General features: G+C 44.6%; 1 protein-coding gene across 4 annotated transcripts in view; it reads left to right on the top strand.

Annotated features, from left to right (window-relative positions):
- Positions 1-23,599, top strand: part of tox (thymocyte selection-associated high mobility group box) — a 60,031-nt gene that overhangs the window by 31,629 nt on the left and 4,803 nt on the right. For 3 of the 4 annotated variants that reach the window (XM_076976756.1, XM_076976759.1, XM_076976758.1), the window contains exons 4-8: positions 11,402-11,650; positions 17,287-17,538; positions 17,941-18,168; positions 22,652-22,732; positions 23,052-23,402. In XM_076976756.1, the coding sequence (XP_076832871.1) occupies positions 11,402-11,650; positions 17,287-17,538; positions 17,941-18,168; positions 22,652-22,732; positions 23,052-23,402 (1,161 nt within the window). The remainder of the gene's footprint in view (positions 1-11,401; positions 11,651-17,286; positions 17,539-17,940; positions 18,169-22,651; positions 22,733-23,051; positions 23,403-23,599) is intronic. The other variant, XM_076976757.1, reaches the window with a different exon arrangement.

Here is a 23,599-nt window from a genome sequence, read left to right as displayed (position 1 = left end):
AGCGTTGTCGCTCAACATTACATGCACTTTATCGAACGGGATTTCCCACTCATCGATCATGGTTGTCAGTGCTGTCGCAATAGAGTCACTTGTGTGTGAGCCGCGGAAGTTTTTTGCTCCGAGCATTGCACTGCGGTGCTCACAGGTGGGGTTGAGCCAGTGCACTGTGAGGCTTAGCAGAGACATGGGGCTCACATCAGATGTCCAAATATCTGTTGTAAAGCTGAGAACTTTTGCACATTTTAGCTCACCTGATATTTGCTTGCGGACTTTACTGTAGAGCTCGGGCAACGCTGTTTCCGAAACATATTTTCTTGACGGCACAATGTATCTTGGTTCCAAGTAGTCCATTAGACGACGAAATCCTACATTTTCCACTATATTCAGTGGTTGTAGTCCTAAAACAATAAACTCCATCACCCTCGCAGTAATTTTCTGGGCTCTTATGCTGTTTGTTGGGAGTTTTTCCTGTCTTAGAAGAGTGTCCGCCAAAGTTGCCTGTTTAGTTGTACTTTTTCCTTTCGAGTTGGTTAGTTGGACAAACTCTGCGTGCTCTTTAGCGTGGTGCTTTTGTAGGTGCCTGATAAGGTTAGTAGTATTGTACCTCGTAACGTTATCACCGCCCCTCGACACTTGTCTTTTGCATATGTTACACAAAGCTGTTGGACTTGTTGGTGAGGCGAGTGTGAAAAACCTCCACACGGCTGATTCTTTGGATCGCTCCATTGTTGCTACTCGTGTTTAACCATGCGGGAGCCGTGAAGCATTACGCACGAGACGTCATGACGCACGAGACGCGTCATGACGCTCTGCGTCAGTGGCACTCAGTAAATGCATACAATGGCAGGAATAAATGGAGCAAAAGATCGGTCATTTGGATCGGCTTCTTTTCACGTTTTCCTATCCAGAAAATTTTTCTGGATCGGACCCGATATCCGATACCAATATCGGATCGGTGCATCCCTATTTATCACTAGACATTATTACTAATTTTAGGTAATCTTGTCAAGTAAAATTATTTAACTGTCTAACTGCATTGGCAGGTAATAATGCTTTTTTTCCAAGACATAAGTGTTTGAAGGAAATGAAATGGTTTGCCTGCGTGTAAGATAATTACACTCTCTAAGACAATCTTTCCAGTTCTCTCTCTCTCTCTCCCTCTCTCTCCATCTCACTCACTCTCCCTACTGAGAACAGGTAATTAGTTTTATTGGCAGCAACAGTTGGGTTCACCTTGACCCCCGAGCGCAGCGGAGAGCCGTGAGCCGCTCTGGAGCTTGATTCTGCTTTTAATCGCGCATTAGCCAAATTAGTGAGCACAAGTGCTTCCCAGGCCCTTTTTTTCTTTTGCCCTTCGCACTCAGCGTGCTAAAATCTGCCGTGGTTGTCAAAACCTGCGGATTGCGTGCTGATCCTGAAACCGCTTTCTTCAGCCTCAGTGCCGAGGGATACACAGAAATAAACACGATTACCTCCACTGCCCCTCAGTGCCCTGACAGCCTTGCTGGAAACACCAGGCTTTCTGTCTGCTGTAGGATGCACACTGGGGACTGATCAAAGACAGCAAGGAGAATCATACTTATTGATTATGGATAATAGATAATGTTATGTTAGTGGCCAGAGAATGGAACTGCCTTAGCAATTTGGCCTGGTATTGGATTCTGCATTGAGACTGCATAATTGGCAGTTTTCATATTGGCCGTAACACGGCCCGAGTCACAGTTGAAATGAGTGCTGAGGTGAATTATTGAGATGACTATGGAGTTGGAATTTGAGTCATTTGGTTCTGAGTTAGAAGACTGCAGGTATGAGAGCTGTGTGTGTGTGTGTGTGTGTGTGTGTGTGTGTGTGTGTGTGTGTGTGTGTGTGTGTGTGTGTGTGTGTGTGTGTGTGTGTGTGTGTGTGTGTGTGTGTGTGTGTGTGTGTGTGTGTGTGTTGGGATCTAAATGTTCACCTCTGGATTTGCCAAAAAGACAGTAACAAAAAGCAGCAGTTGAGAAAAAGAAGTTAAAGAAAAAATGTAAACCTTAACTTTAAAAAACAACATGAAACTTTCTACTGATAAATAGATGACAGATTCAGGAAGAGCTGTGTTTACATTCTGAGTCTACTTAGGACAAGGTTATATAGAACTGCTTGGTGTTAATTGGAAGTAAATGATGGCCATTCATTCCTTTTAACCACATTATGTTAAAGCAACATAGAGCTCTTTGAACACTGTGGCTGTTATCCATACCAGCATCTCTGAGTAGCTCCAGTCCTCTCAGAGACATAATAATATTAATAGTAGAGGAAAACTATACTGGCATTGAGGTTCTGAAACTCACCTCTCATTCTGTGCTCCTTTTACAGACCATACCACAGAGCGAGCGGCCTGTCTGTCCCACTAAAAATCTTTGCCATCTCTCTCTCTCTCTCCCTCTCTCTTTCTCTCTCTCTCTCTCTCTCTCTCTCTCTCTCTCTCTCTCTCTCTCTCTCTCTCCACCCCTCCCTCAGTCTCAAGCCCTGTCCTGTGTCTTTTGGCCATTAAACAAAAGCCACATTCACTAGCACAAACGGTGAAGTGCTGAACACAGTGAGCCCGAGTGCCCTGGGCACAGCTCACCTTGCGTGTATTTATTTAGTTTAATGTGGTGGCAAGTGGTGCCAGATAAATCCAGCTACAACACACTCACACACACACACACACACACACACACCCACGCGCACACACACACACACCCATGCATGCACACACACACAGATGCAAAAATGCATCTAAAAATACTACAAATATACGCGTTTCTCATACTTCTGGCTTATCCTGAGAGACGCTGCTTCACAGCCCAACCCCAGTAATGTGCTCACAGGCCCATACACAGATTGCTTCTGTATGTTAATGCCACGACTACTTACCTCTTATTTATTTATTATTTCTTTTTATTGGGGGGAGGGAGTAGATTTTAATATCATTGATTCCTTCTGTGTATTTGAACTATTGATCATCTGGAATGTCAGAAGGTTGTAATTAAATGTACACCATATATAAAAGATCTTCCTGGCATTCACTATCCTTTGTGTTCAATTTAAGCCATTTAATACTCATTTGCTATATTTTTATTTTGTTTGTGGCCAGTAGAATCTGTTTGCACTGTTTGTGATCTTTTGACACAACTCAGGAGTCCCAGCATCCTGTGGGCTTCATGAAGAGCACACACACACACACACACACACACACACACACACACACACACACACACACACACAAAAGATGTTTGCCTAATCTTTGGGGATCAGGAGAGTACTCCATATGAGTGTAAGCCTGGCGTGTGCTTTCCTGTAGTGACCCAGAAACATATGCCTACTTCCAATAAGTGGGGTGGAAAAGATTCTTCTTAATCAAATCAAAGCCAAGATCGTGTTAACATATTTTTTCAGTTATGTTGATCACAGAGCTCAAATTTTTATTTGTATCAGCCTCATGTAATTTTTCTACATGTAACGGGTCCGTATTGAAGAAACAGTGTGGAGAAAGAGACACATGATGTGTGTGTTTGTTGGGGGTGGCGTAATTCTCAAAACTCCAGTGACTGCTGCAATTTACTCCAGGAAAAAACTACAAATATGTTTTTAAAAGCCAAGAAGTGTGTGTGTGTGTGTGTGTGTGTGTGTGTGTGTGTGTGTGTGTGTGTGTGTGTGTGTGTGTGTGTGTGTGTGTGTGTGTGTGCGCGCGTGTGTGTGTGCGCGTGTGTGTGTGCGTGTGTGTGTGCGTGTGTGTGTGTGTGCATGTGTGTGTGCGCTTGCCCCACCCCTCACCCCACCCTTCAGCAACACAGAGGAAGTCAAGAGGCTGACTGGGTCAGAAACCCCCATGTCACCCTTAACACAGGAGAAGGCCCTTCAGTAGATTGACGTAGCTCCTTGTGGCTCGGCGTGCGGGGCAGACATGTCGTACTCTGTCTATCTGGAGGCCCAGCAGGTCCGAAGCAGTCACTGGGCCCGGCCAAAGGATATTACATTCAAATGATGGCCTCCCCTGGGCTCCAGCAGTATTCATTACGGGCTCAATTCCTTTCCCTTCCTCTTTTGCTCTATATCTCTCTCTCTCTCTCTCTCTCTCTCTCTCTCTCTCTCTCTCTCTCTCTCTCACAGACCCAGCCTGAGATGGGGAAATGGTAGCTAGCTTCTGGGAGACAAAAACACAAGCCACCTTACCGCCTTATTAAGTTTAACTACTGTAGTAATTAGTCTGACATCATTATTCAGAATTGCAAAAAGAGGGTGGCTCCTAGCTCATCTTCAGCTCACAGGTTCTGTTGTTTGTGTATTCCACGTGTGTTCTTTTTTGGAGATGTAATTGGGTGAAGGGCAGCGTGCCATGTCATAGCATCCCTCCAATCAGCTGGAGCACCGGCACGTGATTAGCCAATCACAGGGTGAAGGCGTAACCGTCCCTCTAAATGGCTTTCGTAATTTGTACTTTTGTGCTGTCTTCAAAGAGACGGAGCTTCTGGAGTGCTCCTCACGTCCGTAACGTTGGGCATCAAGGTGTGCTGTGCACAAGGATATTTACGATCTCAAACGCCCGGATCTGCTCGCATTATACCGCACTTTCTGAGTCACAATGACCCAATTTTGTCAAAGCAAGACTGCTGATCTAAGATTTAATTTTAAACCCAAAAAACTCTGTTCATCAAAATGACATACTTAGACAAAAAATCCATTTAAAGTGCCTTTAAAGTGGTTTAGATGTAACTCTCCACATTTGCTTCCATTCAATATTTCAATATACATGGATCTATGAATATGCAAATATTCCCCAACTTTATCTTCAACCAGCCCCCCACTGCTCACCTCCAACTCAGCCAATCAAATGCACAGAACATTGTGTTGTTGGCTACTATACGCTACACAATGGGAAGTGGTAATATTGGAGTAAGTCAGAACTACTTCAGCCAGTTCTATCATGTTTGAAATGAAAACTGACTTGGAAGACACAGAGAATTGTAGATTCAATCTAGATTAAAAGTCAATCTACAAGAATGATTATGTATTTTATGTATCACTCTGTGTATTGTTAAAAAATAAACAGTAACAGGTAATATGAGCCTTCGGCTTGTCTAAGTTATGAAACAATGTCTTGCAAATGTTAGATGACCTTGGTCGAGATTAGATGACCTTGGTCGAGATTGTCAACTCTGACAAATTAGCGATCATATAAAAATAAATGCCCAGATGTCCCATTATTAAATTTCTGGAAAAAGGCATTTACTCCAAAAATAATATGAGAATACAGGAACAGTGCATGATCATATGTACATTTTAAGATGCATTTTAGAAGTTCTTATTAGACTTATGGAAAGAATAAATTTCATATCTATGTCATGCAATATGTAATTAGCTGCTGTGCATTTTTGGATTTCCAGAATGTGCTAACATCAGCTGTTTTTTTACCACACGTAAAGCATATGACCATGTGGAAGAAGTTTGTCTTCAGGGTTTTGTGCCAGAAAGCAGCTTTCTCCACATGCCATATACACTAGAAGCTAACCTTATCTTGCTAATGCTGCACTAGCAACTGGAGACATTTATCATGACATGTTTTCTTCATGAACGGTCAAGGAAAGAATTCTGTAGGAGGAATCATAATACATACAGCCATCATCTAGCTCGGCAGCTGTCTGACAATCCTGAGTGAGATTTGCCCTAACTTCATCAACATTTCCAACCCATATCAAATGTTCTGTTGTGTAACTTGGCAAGCTAACGTTTAACTGTGTCTAGCACACTGCATATTTGTTGTATACAAACAACAAATAAAACACAAGAAAAATACACTTACCCACTGACCAACATATTGGCTTGTACTAGCTAGTGTGTACCAAGATAAATGGATGGAACAGTATCAAGTGACAAAAGTAATGTTTTTTATTTATATATATAAATGTCAAAAACTGTAAAACTACAAACAAGGATTTTGTGTGGAAATTTTGTCAGATTCTCCTCTGATACCTCTTGTTTCGCCATAGCATTATGCTACTGATATAGCAAGCCCCATCCCATACATGGATGGGATTGGTTCCTTAAATTTGTGACATAAATCCCTGTCTACCTGAGATGGATCATTGGTATGCTGCAGTTCTGAAACCGAAATGATGTCACCCACGAATTGTAGTTTAGCATTTAATAAAACATGGCAAAAACATCTTAACAAGGTTCTAAACATTTTCACTGGAGGGGGTCTTTAAAACATACTGAACAGTTTTCATGTGAAAAGTGGATTTAAATCACTTTTGAGAGGCTTGATGAATTTACTATTACTTTGGTTTAGTCATAGTACTGAGCTTAAGGCTTTGTGTTTAAATACAGTAATAGCTGATGAAAATACATCCTAGTGTCACTGCTACTCCTCAGAAATCTAATTACTCATGTGTAAAAAAATTAAATCCCCCACCCCATGTTTGTCTTCCTGTGTTTTGTAAAGTCATGGACAGTAAATGGTAGTAGATTTAAACGTGCCTTCAGTCCCTTTGCTGGTCGACTCCTTTGTGGTCTGTTTCCCCAGGGATGTCATGACGTGCAGTCTTCCCCCAGGCAAGTTTGCCATCCGCTCTGAGATGTCACTATAGTGCAGGGAACGTGCACTCTGAGATGACACTATAGTGCAGGGAAACGTGCACTCTGAGATGACACTATAGTGCAGGGGAACATGCACTCTGAGATGACACTATAGTGCAGGGGAACGTGCACTCTGAGATGTCACTATAGTGCAGGGGAACGTGCACTCTGAGATGTCACTATAGTGCAGGGGAACGTGCACTCTGAGATGACACTATAGTGCAGGGGAACATGCACTCTGAGATGACACTATAGTGCAGGGGAAAGTGCACTGTGAGATGACACTATAGTGCAGGGGAACGTGCACTCTGAGATGACACTATAGTGCAGGGAACGTGCACTCTGAGATGACACTATAGTCCAGGGGAACGTGCACTCTGAGATGACACTATAGTGCAGGGGAACGTGCACTCTGAGATGTCACTATAGTGCAGGGGAACGTGCACTCTGAGATGTCACTATAGTGCAGGGGAACGTGCACTCTGAGATGTCACTATAGTGCAGGGGAACGTGCACTCTGAGATGACACTATAGTGCAGGGAACGTGCACTTTGAGATGACACTATAGTGCAGGGGAACGTGCACTCTGAGATGACACTATAGTGCAGGGGAACGTGCACTCTGAGATGTCACTATAGTGCAGGGGAACGTGCACTCTGAGATGTCACTATAGTGCAGGGGAACGTGCACTCTGAGATGACACTATAGTGCAGGGGAACGTGCACTCTGAGATGTCACTATAGTGCAGGGGAACGTGCACTCTGAGATGACACTATAGTGCAGGGGAACGTGCACTCTGAGATGACACTATAGTGCAGGGGAACGTGCACTCTGAGATGACACTATAGTGCAGGGGAACGTGCACTCTGAGATGACACTATAGTGCAGGGGAACGTGCACTCAGATGTCACTATAGTGCAGGGGAACGTGCACTCAGATGTCACTATAGTGCAGGGGAACGTGCACTCTGAGATGACACTATAGTGCAGGGGAACGTGCACTCTGAGATGACACTATAGTGCAGGGGAACGTGCACTCTGAGATGTCACTATAGTGCAGGGGAACGTGCACTCTGAGCTGACACTATAGTGCAGGGGAACGTGCACTCTGAGATGACACTATAGTGCAGGGGAACGTGCACTCTGAGATGTCACTATAGTGCAGGGGAACGTGCACTGTGATATGTCACTATAGTGCAAGGGAACGTGCACTGTGATATGTCACTATAGTGCAGGGGAACGTGCACTCTGAGATGACACTATAGTGCAGGGAACGTGCACTCTGAGATGACACTATAGTGCAGGGAACGTGCACTCTGAGATGACACTATAGTGCAGGGGAACGTGCACTCTGAGATGACACTATAGTGCAGGGAACGTGCACTCTGAGATGACACTATAGTGCAGGGGAATGTGCACTCTGAGATGACACTATAGTGCAGGGGAACGTGCACTCTGAGATGACACTATAGTGCAGGGGAACGTGCACTCTGAGATGACACTATAGTGCAGGGAACGTGCACTATGAGATGACACTATAGTGCAGGGGAACGTGCACTGTGAGATGACACTATAGTGCAGGGGAACGTGCACTCTGAGATGTCACTATAGTGCAGGGAACGTGCACTCTGAGATGACACTATAGTGCAGGGAACGTGCACTCTGAGATGTCACTATAGTGCAGGGAACGTGCACTCTGAGATGTCACTATAGTGCAGGGAACGTGCACTCTGAGATTTCACTATAGTGCAGGGGAACGTGCACTCTGAGATGACACTATAGTGCAGGGAAACGTGCACTCTGAGATGACACTATAGTGCAGGGGAACGTGCACTCTGAGATGACACTATAGTGCAGGGGAACGTGCACTCTGAGATGACACTATAGTGCAGGGGAACGTGCACTCTGAGATGTCACTATAGTGCAGGGAACGTGCACTGTGAGATGACACTATAGTGCAGGGGAACGTGCACTCTGAGATGACACTATAGTGCAGGGGAACGTGCACTCTGAGATGTCACTATAGTGCAGGGAACGTGCACTCTGAGATGACACTATAGTGCAGGGAACGTGCACTCTGAGATGTCACTATAGTGCAGGGAAATGTGCACTCTTAGATGTCACTATAGTGCAGGGAACGTGCACTCTGAGATGTCACTATAGTGCAGGGGAACGTGCACTCTGAGATGACACTATAGTGCAGGGGAACGTGTACTCTGAGATGACACTATAGTGCAGGGGAACGTGCACTCTGAGATGTCACTATAGTGCAGGGGAACGTGCACTCTGAGATGACACTATAGTGCAGGGAACGTGCACTCTGAGATGACACTATAGTGCAGGGAACGTGCACTCTGCCACACAAGGTGTTGGAACTGCTGGTCATGAACACGGACTTGTTTGTAAATTGAGTTTTATTTAACCTAATGACACTGAAGTGAGTTTAGAGAGTTTCAGTCTGCAGGCTTCTTCACTTTTGTTTTTCCGTGTTTGGACTCGTCTATATTTTTGTATTATAGGTTATGTGAAAAGTGGATTTGTGAAATGCTGTTTGCTAAATGCGTAGCTGTCAGAGGCCTTCTTTTGTTCCAGGACAGCCAGGTTTGGTGCTTCATCCAGAGTGATCTGGAACCACAGTTTGGTCTCTTCAGTTAAAAGAGTAAATGATGGTGTTTGTGCAGTCTAACGGGTCTCTGGTGCCGGAGGCGTCTGTCTTTACTCAAACCCAACCGTGGCTCTTCTGTTCACAGTTTGACTGCGTGTTTTCCTCCTCTCAGCTTTAAGTGGCTCTGCTCCCATTTTTTACAATAAATGTTGATATTGAGAATATCTGATGGTGTTAGTAGCACTTTCACCTTCTTTAAAATGCTACATTTATTTACCTTTTTTTTAACATTTTTTTAATTTCATGTCCATATTAATCATTTTTCTGTTTCTCTGGGTTACATGTTTAACTATATCTGTCATCACCAAAATAAATGAGTTATATAGTGGGAAGAAAAAAACGTTTCAGCAAAAACGTCTGTGAAAAATACTCATCATCCCAATTTTTTGTACTTGAGTAAAATCATTCCATGCAGTCTAACACACACACACACACACACACACACACACACACACACACACACACACACACACACACACATATATATGAACTGCTGATAGTTTTGTTTTATGGCAGTTATTTTTTTCATAACTTGGCAGTAAAAACTTTCCTCTAAGGACCTTACTGTATGAATTATGCCAACATATTTCCCCTAAACAAATGTCGACATCTGTGAGGCACAACACAATCAAATATGCAAATAAGCATGATACATCGGCTTTTAGAGGCACAAGTAGGAAGCTCATTAAATCGATTATTGCAATCCTTAAAAGTAACAGTTGGACAGTTATTTGAGTTGAGTTTGGATTTGGAACCAATTTCATACCTAATTGCCTGTAGTTGGCTGGCTGACAGGTTCATTTAGCCTGCTACAAATAAAAGCTATATATTAGTGCTAATAAACCAGCAGAACAGAAACCCTCTCCGAGCCTTTGAGGGCGAAGGAGTAGATTCATTTGAGTCATCTGGAAGAGAATCGGAGCGAGTGACAGCGTTGTTCCGACGTGAGTTTGCCGGAGCTCGGCTGCTTTTTGCCACGTTCTGTTCCGCGTATTAAAGAGCAAGTGAGACCCGACATGCTCCCTGTGAATCTCTTGTGATAATAAACTCCACAGATCAGCCTGCACACACTGTATCTTCTCCCCATTCTGCTGACAAATAAATAAATTAATACAGAGAGAAACATACACACACACCCTGTGTGTGTGTGTGTGTGTGTGTGTGTGTGTGTGTGTGTGTGTGTGTGTGTGTGTGTGTGTGTGTGTGTGTGTGTGTGTGTGTCAGAGACAGTGTGTGAGTACAGAATAATTCATGAATATACAGGCTTTCATCTCCTTATCTGCTTTACATCTTTTTCATCGTTCACTAAAGTGATGGAGGCCAGAGCTGAAGAGCACCACAGAGTCCGAGCGCTTTCACCAGAAAAAACAGATTCAAAAAGAGCTGAATGTGAAGCCAAGGAAAACTTCATAGCCAATGAGAGGACTGACTGCCACCATAATAAAAGCCCGTTTTTGTGGTGGTCTAATGAGAGTGATTGAACACCCGCCCTTCAGTTCCCAGAAGCCTCCCATGCTAATCACAAGCCATTGTAATGTTCACTTTGATGTGTGTTATTTTGTATTTTAGCTGTGCAGTGTATTTGTGTAGTTACATTTTGTCTCTCTATATTTTTTATCACTATATTACATCGTCGTAATGGTTATTTCAGTCTCGATATTAGCAAACCAGAAAATGTTCTGCAGAATATATTAAATATCAGTGCATTTTGGGCTTCAAAGAAACCACAGCAAAGAAGTTGTACAAGAAATCTCTTGGTTGCTGAGGAATGTCAAACAGCCCGTGTCCTTTATAAAGTTGGCAGTGTTCATCCCCTGTGTGTTGTGTTGTGTATATTCAGAGTCCTGTTGTTTGTGCTTGTAGTCATGTGCTTCATTATATAGGATCACAGCATTGTGCCATTTATGTACCACAGTATTACACACATCAGTATCTGCATGCCTGTTTATATAGGTGTGGTAATAGATTAACATTAAACACAGTATTACCTACTGCATTATAGTAGTACAGAGTATAGAATGTGGTCTGTATAAATGTATTCAAATAATGAACTTTAAGTGCCGTTTGTTAAAGCAGCAGCATCTGTAGGGCTTCAGTAACCGTTACACTGATGCCATCTGTGTGACTGTGTCCACCCCAGCAGTCCTATCCCGTTCCTGGCCTTGGAGATGAGGACTTCAACATCCCCCCCATCACTCCCCCCACTCTCCCTGAGCACGTCCTGGCCCACCTGCCTGAGACGGACTCCGGAGCGTACCACCCCCTGTGCTCCCCCGTCTCTCAGAATGGACTGCACCCCTTCCACCTGCAGGGTATGGACCTACATGGGATGTCTGTCCCCAGCATGGTGGGCCAAGACGGAGGCCTGCTCACCAACTCCCTCTCAGTGGTATGTGTTGGCAGCCTCTCTCTCCCTCTTTTTTATATCTCTCTCCTTCTCTATATCTGTCTTTTTCTTTTGTTCTCCTCCTAGGAAAATACTGAACTCACACGTTTAGCCATACTGAGGATGAAACACAGTGTTTACCCAAAGGGGAATCTCTCTTGGTGGATGGACCTCCTTAGTGAGACAGATAGAGAACACAGTGAACAGTTAATACTAGAAGTTCTCCTCAGAGAGGCTGTTCACGGGAGAGATACACACAGCGCAGAAGTCTCGAATGCTGTGCTAATTGACATCAGTAAAGTACCTTAACACTTCATGGTGGAGGCTGAAAGAGGCTGCAGTGTGATTCAGATAACACCCAGGAAATTAACACTAATTTAGTACGTACAGACATAATGCCAGTTTCTCCCATGATAAAGATAATAGAATAAAATGTAGTGCCAACTCTGTCTGCTGGTACAGTGCATTTATAATACGCTGCAATACACCTTAAAGTGTCTTAAAATGCACTCTGAACATTTATTGTGACTCAAAGTCTAATGTACTGCTTTTATATATTAAATAGTGGAGAAAACAGATCACACACCATCAAAATAGGCATGATTTTTATCTGTGAATATTTTGCCTTCAGAATGACTCTTTGAAAACACCCAAAGACACATTCAATTGTCCCCATTTTCTGCTTTTTTAATGTTTATCTTGGGTTAGTGAAAGGTCCCTTGTGCATAAATCACTTCTGCAGAAACGAAACACACAGCGTGGAATTGACTTTGCGCTGCAGAGAGCGGTGATGGGATTCTGACACATCTGGGGACCGGCGCGGTGTGACTAACTGTGGTTAGAGTTCAGGGGAGGCTCGGCTCTGCCTCACGCATGAGTCAGAATGGAAGCAGCTTTCAGCTGTCGTTTTCCACACGCCTTGTATCTACCAGGCCAAAGCCCAATATTGAGTGCTGCTTACCCCTTCTGTGGTTCTGTTAACCACAGAAGAATCGTGCTTATGAAGAACTTGGGTGTATGTTAACATTTCCATTATCATAACTGCACCGACATTGTTTTGGCAGGTGATACGCATTCATCAGAAATTAACACGTAAGAGTGAAATGGTGGTTTTTGAAAATTGTGGCTGCTGGTAGCATTGTCTCAACATGGGTCCATTTCTCATAGGTTTTTACTGGCTTCATTTATCGTTTCTTTGGTATATCTTCTACCCAAACGGTCGTCTTCTTCATCTTCTTCTTCCTCTTTTTCTGACATGTACACCAAAAGATTTCAAGATTCACAAAGCCATTTGTTCTTTTCACCTTAATGTTCTCAGAGCTTGGAGAACATCCATTTAGAGCGGCTAGGAATTATGGTTGCCAGGCAACAGGACGGAAAGCTAGTAGTTGCGGTGGAGAATGAAAGAGCGAGCTGATGGAATTAATTTTCTCTCAGCATTAGCCTGTTGGAGCTACCTTCTCCGGATGGGCAGAGAGGGGCACTTATGTGTCTGCTACATTTTGCATTTGTTTTATAGGGTCTCGAGGCTTGTATTGTTTTGCGAGCACAGATACTATAGTTCAGTGTGCTTCTGTTCGATTGAAACCAAATCATCTTCAAATATTGTGCAGATTTAGTTGTGATTAAATTAAAGAGGAACTGTACATAACAGAATATTTAAAGAGACGTGGGGAGGAGCAGGGAGTGGGCCTTTTGGGTTGGTTGGAGTGATCACATCTCTGGTGGTCAGCTGAAAGAGGAGGGAATTCTAAGAAACATGGCGAATTTATTGTGAATGTGCTCTCAGAAAGGGCTTTCCAGAACGCCACGTGTCTGCTTAAATAAGCACAAGCTGATGTGTGCAAAGTGTGCAGGTCTAAACAAAGCTGACAGTGGAGACGTGGGAAAGGGAGAGAGAGAGGACACGCGTAAAGAGAGGAAGAGGATGGGTAAAGAGAGGGAGAGGACACGCGTAAAGAGAGGAAGAGGACGGGTAAAGAGAGGGAGAGGACGGGTAAAGAGAGGGAGGACGCGGGTAAAGAGAGGGAGAGGACACGGGTGAAGAGAGGAAGAGGACGGGTAAAAAGAGGGAGAGGACGTGGGTAAAGAGAGGGAGAGGACACGGGTGAAGAGAGGGAGAGGACACGGGTAAAGAGAGGGAGAGGACACGGGTAAAGAGAGGGAGAGGACGTGGGTAAAGAGAGGGAGAGGACGTGGGTAAAGAGAGGGAGAGGACACGGGTAAAGAGAGGGAGAGGACACGGGTAAAGAGAGGGAGAGGACGTGGGTAAAGAGAGGGAGAGGACACGGGTAAAGAGAGGGAGAGGACACGGGTAAAGAGAGGGAGAGGACGTGGGTAAAGAGAGGGAGAGGACACGGGTAAAGAGAGGGAGAGGACACGGGTAAAGAGAGGGAGAGGACAGGTAAAGAGAGGGAGAGGACACGGGTAAAGAGAGGGAGAGGACACGGGTAAAGAGAGGGAGAGGACACGGGTAAAGAGAGGGAGAGGACGGGTAAAGAGAGGGAGGACACGGGTAAAGAGAGGCCGTGTCGTTCATCATCAGCTCAGAAGCCACTAAATCCTCATCTATCAGTGGCCTAAATAACACAAAAACACACGCCACATTGGACATAAATCTCCATTCGTCGTCAATTTTCTGAAATAAACCAAACCACTCTGCCTTTTGCTACAAAAGCAAACAACACATCCAGAAATCTAAGAGCATAATTTTGCATGTAAACCTGCTGCAGTTTGAGGAACCAAACCGCGGTTGCTCAGACATGTTAGTGCAGCTGTGAGTCTACATAGCCAGAAACTGCAGACGGATGATGAGCAGATGTGCTGATCAAAACTAGCAATGAAGCCCTGACATGTAGAAATGACATATGGTGTCATCATTGTTTAAAATGGTTTTAGCTCTCATTCCACATATAAATGTCAAATAAACATGAGGTATTTTAAATAATTGACAGTACATGAATAATAACATTACCTAATTTAAGTCAATTAGTGTAGGGGAAAATAAGACTTCATTTTTATTTCTATTTCAGACATGTTTTGTATTCTTTTCTGTAACATTTAACGTGCCTTCAATGCTTCTGTGCACCATGTGCACTGTTGCACAAAGACATGAAATACACTCCCGTCAGTCTGCTAGGAAGAGTCCTTATCGCCGGCCTCTGGTTTTATTACCAGCCGCAAACAACAGGCTCTGATCTGGTGCAGCACTTTAGCTATTTATACCTTTTTAATGGAAACAGAAGGACGTGAAAGTGCCCCTGAAGTGACAGGCTGCGTAAAGTAGACACGATTCCCCCCTTTTAAAATGTCATTGGAAGCCATGCTAGAGTTCTGATGCTTTTTTTCTCTGCCCTCTCTGCACATCTCTGTCACCACACTGCACCAGTGCAAGCATGTAAATAGCCCTCAGCTGTAAGTAAAATAACAATTTGGCCCTGTGATTTAAAGGAAATTGATATCAAATGAATATGACCTTCCCTACAACATGGGTCATTGAGTGAGGGGGGTGGTGAGGGGTGGGGGTAGACAGCCAGCCCAGGCCAGCAAGGCGATTGTTAGTTAAAACTTAAAAAGTGCAGAACAGGCAGCCTTTAGGGCTTTTGTCTGCGACCTCGTCATGTGACCTCTATTCATTCCCAGTGAGCCATTGTAGTGGAGATTAATGGCCAAGCTAAGATGATAAATACCATCACAGGCTCTCACTTCTAGTATCTTCTAGTAACCATGTTGACCGTCAAACTAGCCACATTATCATTTCTATTATCTGTCTGTCTGTCTGTCTGTCTGTCTGTCTGTCTATCTATCTATCTATCTATCTATCTATCTATCTATCTATCTATCTATCTATCTATCTATCTATCTATCTATCTATCTATCTATCTATCTATCTATCTATCTATCTATCTATCTAGTGTGGCCTCCCCTTACATTTAAACTGTAGCAGTAACGTGCTTCTCTTAAACCTGATTGGAATGGAACCAGGTTCCTTCAGAAAAATGTCCTGTATTTTCTTTTTAGATAAAAACTCTGAGAAAAATGACATGGTCATTATACCGTAATGGTGACCAAAGACCTTTACACCGTGTGTGTATATTTCAATTCCTTGGTCTTTAATTCACTCACATTAAGTGCAGCTTTACAGTATTAGACATGAAGGTTTCTTCCATTTCTACTCGGTATGCAAAAAGCTATGGGGGGAAAAATCAGGCCTTGCCTCTTAAGTTTCATTTGCTGAGGAAAAAGAAAGATGACCTTTATCACCATGCGTGGTTTCAAAAAAACTAGAAACATGACAGTGACCACATTATCTTCCTAATCATGACACAAGGTGGGTATTGTATGGTAGCATAAAAAAGCCCCTCTTCCAAATAATACACAAATGTTTCATCAGAAACAGCAGAAGACCAGTGTCTCATGACCACTGTTCTCACGGTATACTGCGGTCTCAGAAAACACCGCAAGTTTTCCTTTTTCAATTTACAGCATAATAGAATATACCAAACATATATTAACTCAGCATCCTAAATATTTTCCAGTTTTGAAATCAGTTGCTTTCATTTCAAGAGAAACTGACATTTACGGTAAAGTCGGACCACAATTAGTCAGTTAACTGCCGGGAATGAACTGCTGGGACTGAACTAATCCGAATACTTTCCTGGCAGACTCAGATTTTGACTTTGATCTGCCATTTTCAGTGTTCTCTGCTCACAGAAACTGTTCTCATGGATTTTAAGCGCACACTCATCTATATTTACAATTCTGACATCATATTGTACATCGCAGCATCGCAGAAGAGCCACTGAGAGGTAATGCGTATGGGTTTTTCACGGGCTCGGCTAGCGCCATCATCGGAATGCTGAACATTGAAGCCAGAGTGAATTTCCCTCGCCTGGCCACACACTGTTTCCACACTCCGCGCTCACGCCAGGCCCCACCTGAGAGCGTGAAACACAGCACCGTCACCTGTCGCGCTCCAGCCTCGCCCCCAACGCTCCACCTGTCGGGCACATTGTGCCCGAAACAATGGCAGGCGTAGGGTACATTTCAGGACACCTGCTGGGACAAGCGGTTTCAGGTGACACACAGCAGCCTCCATGGGCTACTTAACATGGAGGAAGTGATTTTTTTACAGATATTTTTTATTCTTTCTAGGCACAGAATACGCAAAACCATTCTCACAGCTTTATTAACATTTTACACTTTAGTGGGAAAAACACTGTATGGATCTCTGTAGTCAAAGTTATGCAGATTATTTCTAAGTGACCAGAATCTGATATAATTTTTGAAGTATATACTATATGGACAGTGCATTAAGAATAGTGCAGAGTTAGATGTGTCACAGGTGAGTTATTCAAAGCTTGACAGGACTCCTGGGATAAAAGATGTGTTAGCATGCCTATGTTAGCGTACAGATCCGCTACATATGCACAAGTAAGAGAACCATGGAGATTGTTCTTTAGGATTCTGCTAAAGTCTCTTCAAGCTTCAAAGAGGTTATGGTAGGGCTGGAGGTCTTATGTTTTTTTGTTGGAGTTGCTGCTTTAGGGCCTTTTCCTGTGGTTAGGAATGGTGCGGTTGTCAGTTTGACTCGCTTTTAAGTTTTTGAAGTAAGGCAAGTTTGTTTTTTTTTCTTCCAGATGCAACAAATGGTCAATTCTGATTCGCGGTATGGCAGCCATCCACAGCTAGATGCACTCAGACCCAGGGTCCAATCTGGCATGGGTCCCCAGGGTCAGCTGTCCACCATCAACCAATCACAACTCAATACTCAGCTGGGGGTGAGCGGGAATGGTGGCACTCATGGCTCCCCATCTCCTCCTGAGAGCAAGTCGGCCACGCCCTCTCCCTCAAGCTCCGTACATGAGGACGAGGCAGAAGAGACGCTGAAGGTGAAACTGGCACCCTGATGCCACACATCAGTTTACACACACACACACACACACACACACACACACACACACACACACACTGTACATGTTGTGATTGTTACAAATCTTCCCTTAGGGTGAGTTTTGAGTCATTCCTGACCATGTGTAAAGATGTTTTCTGCATCTATTCTTGAAGCCAGTCCTGTAATCTCAGCCCTGACTAATGTCAAAACCGGTATAGCACATACAGGTGTGTTACTACCAGAAACAGTTAGCCTGTAAGATGCCTAATGGCACCCATTAATGCTGAAGCACTAGGCCCTTCCTACTGAGTGTCTTCATAGCTGCTGCCATCTGAAATAAGAGGTCGTTTGCTGCTGATAACGTATTTATGACATGCCTAAAACCCTGAATCTTCCACAGAATGGGGCGGAGAAGAGGCCTGCCTCTGACTTGGCCAAGAAGCCCAAAACCCCCAAAAAGAAGAAGAAGAAGGACCCCAACGAGCCGCAGAAGCCAGTGTCGGCATACGCCCTTTTCTTCAGAGACACACAGGCAGCCATTAAGGGCCAGAATCCCAATGCCACGTTTGGAGAAGTGTCCAAGATAGTGGCCTCCATGTGGGATGGTCTAGGAGAGGAACAGAAACAGGTACGGGAGTGGGGGGTGGGGGTGTGGAGGGGGTGGGGGGGGCGCACATCTATGCAGCGTCAGGTGAACTTAGCTAGATCTAATTAATTACACAGCCTTGCATATGCACAACATGCACTCAGGAACAGGTTTGCTTGGCTACATCTAATCACAGTTACGTAAGCTTTTCACAGTACATACAAAGCCATCGTGTATATACAACAATATCTGTTGATTGATACACAATATGTATACAGTCTCAAATACACAGAGGTGGAAAGAGTACTGAAAATTTGTAATTGAGTAAAAGTATCTTTACTTTTCAGTCCTATTGTACAACGGACAACACTATGATAAGAATAAAGAAGTTTAAATTACAAATTATTCAAAAAATGCACACAAAATTAAGTGCCCACAAGATACCACAAATCAAACTAAAATGCAACAGGATTCCACTACTCACAATAAAATGCCCACAGGATCCCACATCAAAAATTTAAAAAATGCTCATAGGATCCCACAATGTAAAAGTGCTCACAGGATCCAACTATTCAAAATACAGTGCCCACCGGATCCCACTATTCACAATAAAATGCACACAGGATGCCACATCTCAAAATAAAACAAAATGCACAGGATTCCACTATTAAAACGCTCACAGGATCCAACTATTCAAAATACAGTGCCCACAGGATTCCACTTTTCACAATAAAATGTCCACAGGATCCCACAGAACCTGATATATAGAAGATAAAAAAAAAAATTGCACCAGGTTACGACCTGATTATGAGACATTGGAAAGGGCGCGCGCAAGGCAAGGCCTCGCAATTGGCCTTCAGTTCTGGGACTCAAAAGTTTACATTTCTGCCCGCATTTATTTTTCACCATCAATATTTTTTACTCAGTAATGTGAGGGCGATCAAATGTAATGAAGTAAAACTACTTAGGTCAAAATTTACTCAAGTAAAAGTAAAAATTACATATTTCAAAAACTACTCAGAAAATTACAAATTACTCATAAAAAGTACTCAATTACAGTAATGTGAGTAAATGTAATTAGTTACTTTCCACCCCTGTAAATACATAAAACTGGACATTAAGCTTGGGTATAGACAATAGTCTATAATTATAGTACACCGGGGGTAGCAGTGGCATTTCAAAAACGAAAAGTTCCATTAAGGAAAGGATGTCCGTACATGCCCGGCTAAAGCTCTGGTGTTGGAATAAAACACTGGAACTAAGAGGTTTTACAGAATAGATCAGTTCCAATCTACAGTTCCATTTCTATCTGCTTTACTGAGAGACATCACTGAATTTGAGTTCATCAGTGCCTGAGCACAAAGAGAGCATTGGGAACAACAAAAAACACCTCTCACGTTTCCAGAATACGAAACCCAAACAACACTTTTCTGTGTATCTGTATCTAACCCTTCGAGGCACAGAGGGGACGGTCCCTCCTCGTAGGCATTGGTGAAAAGCTTTTCTCAAAATCATCATGCCGTTTAAATAGTACCACTGGGTTAGCAATCCACGCTTTGCAAAAGCAGAGCACACTTGTACATTTGGGCAGAAATGTGGTTATTTCAGCTCTGGGTCTCATTGTGTTATGACAGCATGTAATGGGAACAGACCGTGACAAGATGTGTCTGCTAATTTCCTCCCATCTAGATATGCATAGAAATGTTTGGCCATTTTTTTCTCCTTTCTATTTTTCAGTTTTTGTGGTCTAAAATCTTTTGGGTTTTGTATGAAGAGGAAACATTGGTGTGAAAATGATATGAAAACAGGACTACATATTGTTAAATGTTTAATATCAGGTGTTACTGAATTTATATATTTGTTTATTTCAGCATGTAACAGAACACATTAGGAAGACAATGCGGCAGACTTGGGTGACCACATTAGTCTGGGCTGCTGTAGGCTTCGGTGGTCACGTTAGTCTGGGCTGCTGCAGGCTTGGGTGGTCACGTTAGTCTAGGCTGCTGTGGGCTTCGGTGGTCACGTTAGTCTGGGCTGCTGCAGGGTTGGGTGGTCACGTTAGTCTGGGCTGCTGTGGGCTTGGGTGGTCACGTTAGTCTGAGCTGCTGTAGGCTTGGGTGGTCATGTTAGTCTGAGCTGCTGTAGGCTTGGGTGGCCACGTTGGTCTAGGCTGCTGTAGGCTTGGGTGGTCACGTTAGTCTGGGCTGCTGTAGGCTTGGGTGGTCATGTTAGTCTGAGCTGCTGTAGGCTTGGGTGCCCACGTTAGTCTGAGCTGCTGTAGGCTTGGGTGGTCACGTTAGTCTGAGCTGCTGTAGGCTTGGGTGGTCACGTTAGTCTGGGCTGCTGTGGGCTTGGGTGGTCACGTTAGTCTGAGCTGCTGTAGGCTTGGGTGGTCATGTTAGACTGGGCTGCTGTGGGCTTGGGTGGTCACGTTAGTCTGAGCTGCTGTAGGCTTGGGTGGTCACGTTAGTCTGGGCTGCTGTGGGCTTGGGTGGTCACGTTAGTCTGAGCTGCTGTAGGCTTGGGTGGTCACGTTAGTCTGGGCTGCTGTGGGCTTGGGTGGTCACGTTAGTCTGAGCTGCTGTAGGCTTGGGTGGCCACGTTGGTCTAGGCTGCTGTAGGCTTGGGTGGTCACGTTAGTCTGGGCTGCTGTAGGCTTGGGTGGTCACGTTAGTCTGAGCTGCTGTAGGCTTGGGTGCCCACGTTAGTCTGAGCTGCTGTAGGCTTGGGTGGTCACGTTAGTCTGGGCTGCTGTGGGCTTGGGTGGTCACGTTAGTCTGAGCTGCTGTAGGCTTGGGTGGTCATGTTAGACTGGGCTGCTGTGGGCTTGGGTGGTCACGTTAGTCTGAGCTGCTGTAGGCTTGGGTGGTCACGTTAGTCTGGGCTGCTGTGGGCTTGGGTGGTCACGTTAGTCTGAGCTGCTGTAGGCTTGGGTGGTCATGTTAGTCTGGGCTGCTGTGGGCTTGGGTGGTCACGTTAGTCTGAGCTGCTGTAGGCTTGGGTGGCCACATTGGTCTAGGCTGCTGTAGGCTTGGGTGGTCACGTTAGTCTGAGCTGCTGTAGACTTGGGTGGCCACGTTGGTCTAGGCTGCTGTAGGCTTGGGTGGCCACGTTAGTCTGAGCTGCTGTAGGCTTGGGTGGCCACGTTGGTCTAGGCTGCTGTAGGCTTGGGTGGTCACGTTAGTCTGAGCTGCTGTAGGCTTGGGTGGTCACGTTAGTCTGAGCTGCTGTAGGCTTGGGTGGCCACGTTAGTCTGAGCTGCTGTAGGCTTGGGTGCCCACGTTAGTCTGAGCTGCTGTAGGCTTGGGTGGTCACGTTAGTCTGAGCTGCTGTAGGCTTGGGTGCCCACGTTAGTCTGAGCTGCTGTAGGCTTGGGTGCCCACGTTAGTCTGAGCTGCTGTAGGCTTGGGTGCCCACGTTAGTCTGAGCTGCTGTAGGCTTGGGTGGTCACGTTAGTCTGGGCTGCTGTAGGCTTGGATGGTCACGTTAGTCTAGGCTGCTGAGTGTTTTGTGTGCTGTCTGGTTAGTTTGGGTCTCCTGAGTTTTACTGTTGAACTGATCCAGAGACAGAACTTAAGACGCAGCAGCTGTTGCAAGCAATCGAAGCATGATATCATTACTACTAATCTAAGTGCATGAAATTCCAGGAAAATCATAAATTAATCATAAATTTGTTAAGTCTGTTTTTGTTCTCGCCGGTGTTGTTATTTGAGCTGGAGATCGGATAGATATTGAAAATGTACATTTTTAAATGTCATGTACTGATATCTGTATGAATCTAAAACATTTACAAATTAAAATGTTTACGTCGTCCGTCTAAGCGTGAAGGTGAAGTGTGAAAGCAGCAGTGTGTGTTTTGCATTTTTCATCACCGTTCAAGCAAAGAAACTATTATACATAAAGAAACTGAAGAATATACATAAAGAAACTATTTCTGAACTGAAACTTCAGAACATGTTAATGTTAAGAATATGTCAACGTCATGTGTCATGGACACTCATGATGGGACTTCATTTTCACAATGGCAATGAGTAGTCCACACACACACACACACACACACACACACACACACACACACACACACACACACACACACACTGTTCTTCTGTATGTCTCTTGATTTTTTTTCTGCATAATCCTGTTTTAGAGCCAAGCAACGTATTTATTTATTGCTCTATAAATCACTCTGCCAGCTGAGCAGAAAGAAGCTAAGGAGGTTTGCCTGATTAGAGGAGATTGTGTCTCTCTGCTTTCAGTAGCTAGTTGGTGGAGGCAATAACCATGTGGATATGTTGATGGCCAAATAATTACACATATGGACCTGCTGAACAGTTAAAACATGAAGGGATCATAAAGTCTGCGTTGATGTCTAAAGTTCCCGTGCACTTAAGCAACACTCCAGCAACCATTTTGCGTTGGAACTCATAAATGGAGCGCTTTCTATAGCCAAACCTGTTCACCTGAATATGAAGAACTGCTCTCAGCAGGCTTTTCTCTTTGGTTTTGTCTTGTTTCATGGTCGCAGGTATACAAAAAGAAGACAGAAAGCGCGAAGAAGGAGTACCTCAAACAGCTGGCCGCCTACAGGGCCAGCCTGGTCTCTCAGGTGAGTGGCTACACGTCCTCCAGTCTCAGCGCGTAGTGCGGGAGTGAAATGGCTCCAGCGAGCGTAACGTTTCAGCTGAAACGGCTGCTCATTCTGGGACGGCCATGTGTGTATTCTTTAGTATGTTTGTTCTTCGAGCTTGCTCATAAGGGAATACGTCACCATGACAAATGCTGTCAATGCTAATAATGACTAAAGGCTAGTGGGTGGTATGCTAGCATTATACCATTTTGCTGACGCTAACTGACACTTGATAGCTTTTAGTTGTCATTAGCCTGTTAGCAGTTTTGGCTAAGATGTTACCCTCATCCGCCTGCAGAGTTACAGTGACCCAGGCGACGTGAAGGTGTCTCAGGCCTCTCAGATGATGGGCTCCAAGCCTCCTGTGTTTCCTGGGGCGGGGCAGTCCCACCCAGGCCTCTACATGGGGCCCCCATATCATCAGCAGCCAGGCCTGGGCTCCCAGCTGCCTCCTATGCAGGCGGGGCTGGCACGAGGGGGCCCGGCCCGGCCCAGTGCTCCCATGCCAGGCGGCGTGAACATGGGTGGTATGGCAGCCACAACCCCCCCTCCACTCCAGATCAGCCCCCCCCTCCACCAGCACCTCAGCCTGCAACAGCAGCAGATCAGCAACCATACACTGCCATTACACTCGCCCTCTATGGGCCAGGTGAGTGTGTACACACACACACACACACACACATACACACACACACACACACACTCACACACACACACACACACACACACACACACACACACACACACACACACACATATACATACACACACACACACACACATACACACACACACACACACACACACACACACACACATACACACACACACACACACACACACACA

Source organism: Brachyhypopomus gauderio, chromosome 16, assembly GCF_052324685.1.
Source record: "Brachyhypopomus gauderio isolate BG-103 chromosome 16, BGAUD_0.2, whole genome shotgun sequence".
In the NCBI taxonomy this organism is placed as follows: Eukaryota; Metazoa; Chordata; class Actinopteri; order Gymnotiformes; family Hypopomidae; genus Brachyhypopomus; species Brachyhypopomus gauderio.
This window is presented reverse-complemented; position numbering and strand designations above follow the sequence as displayed.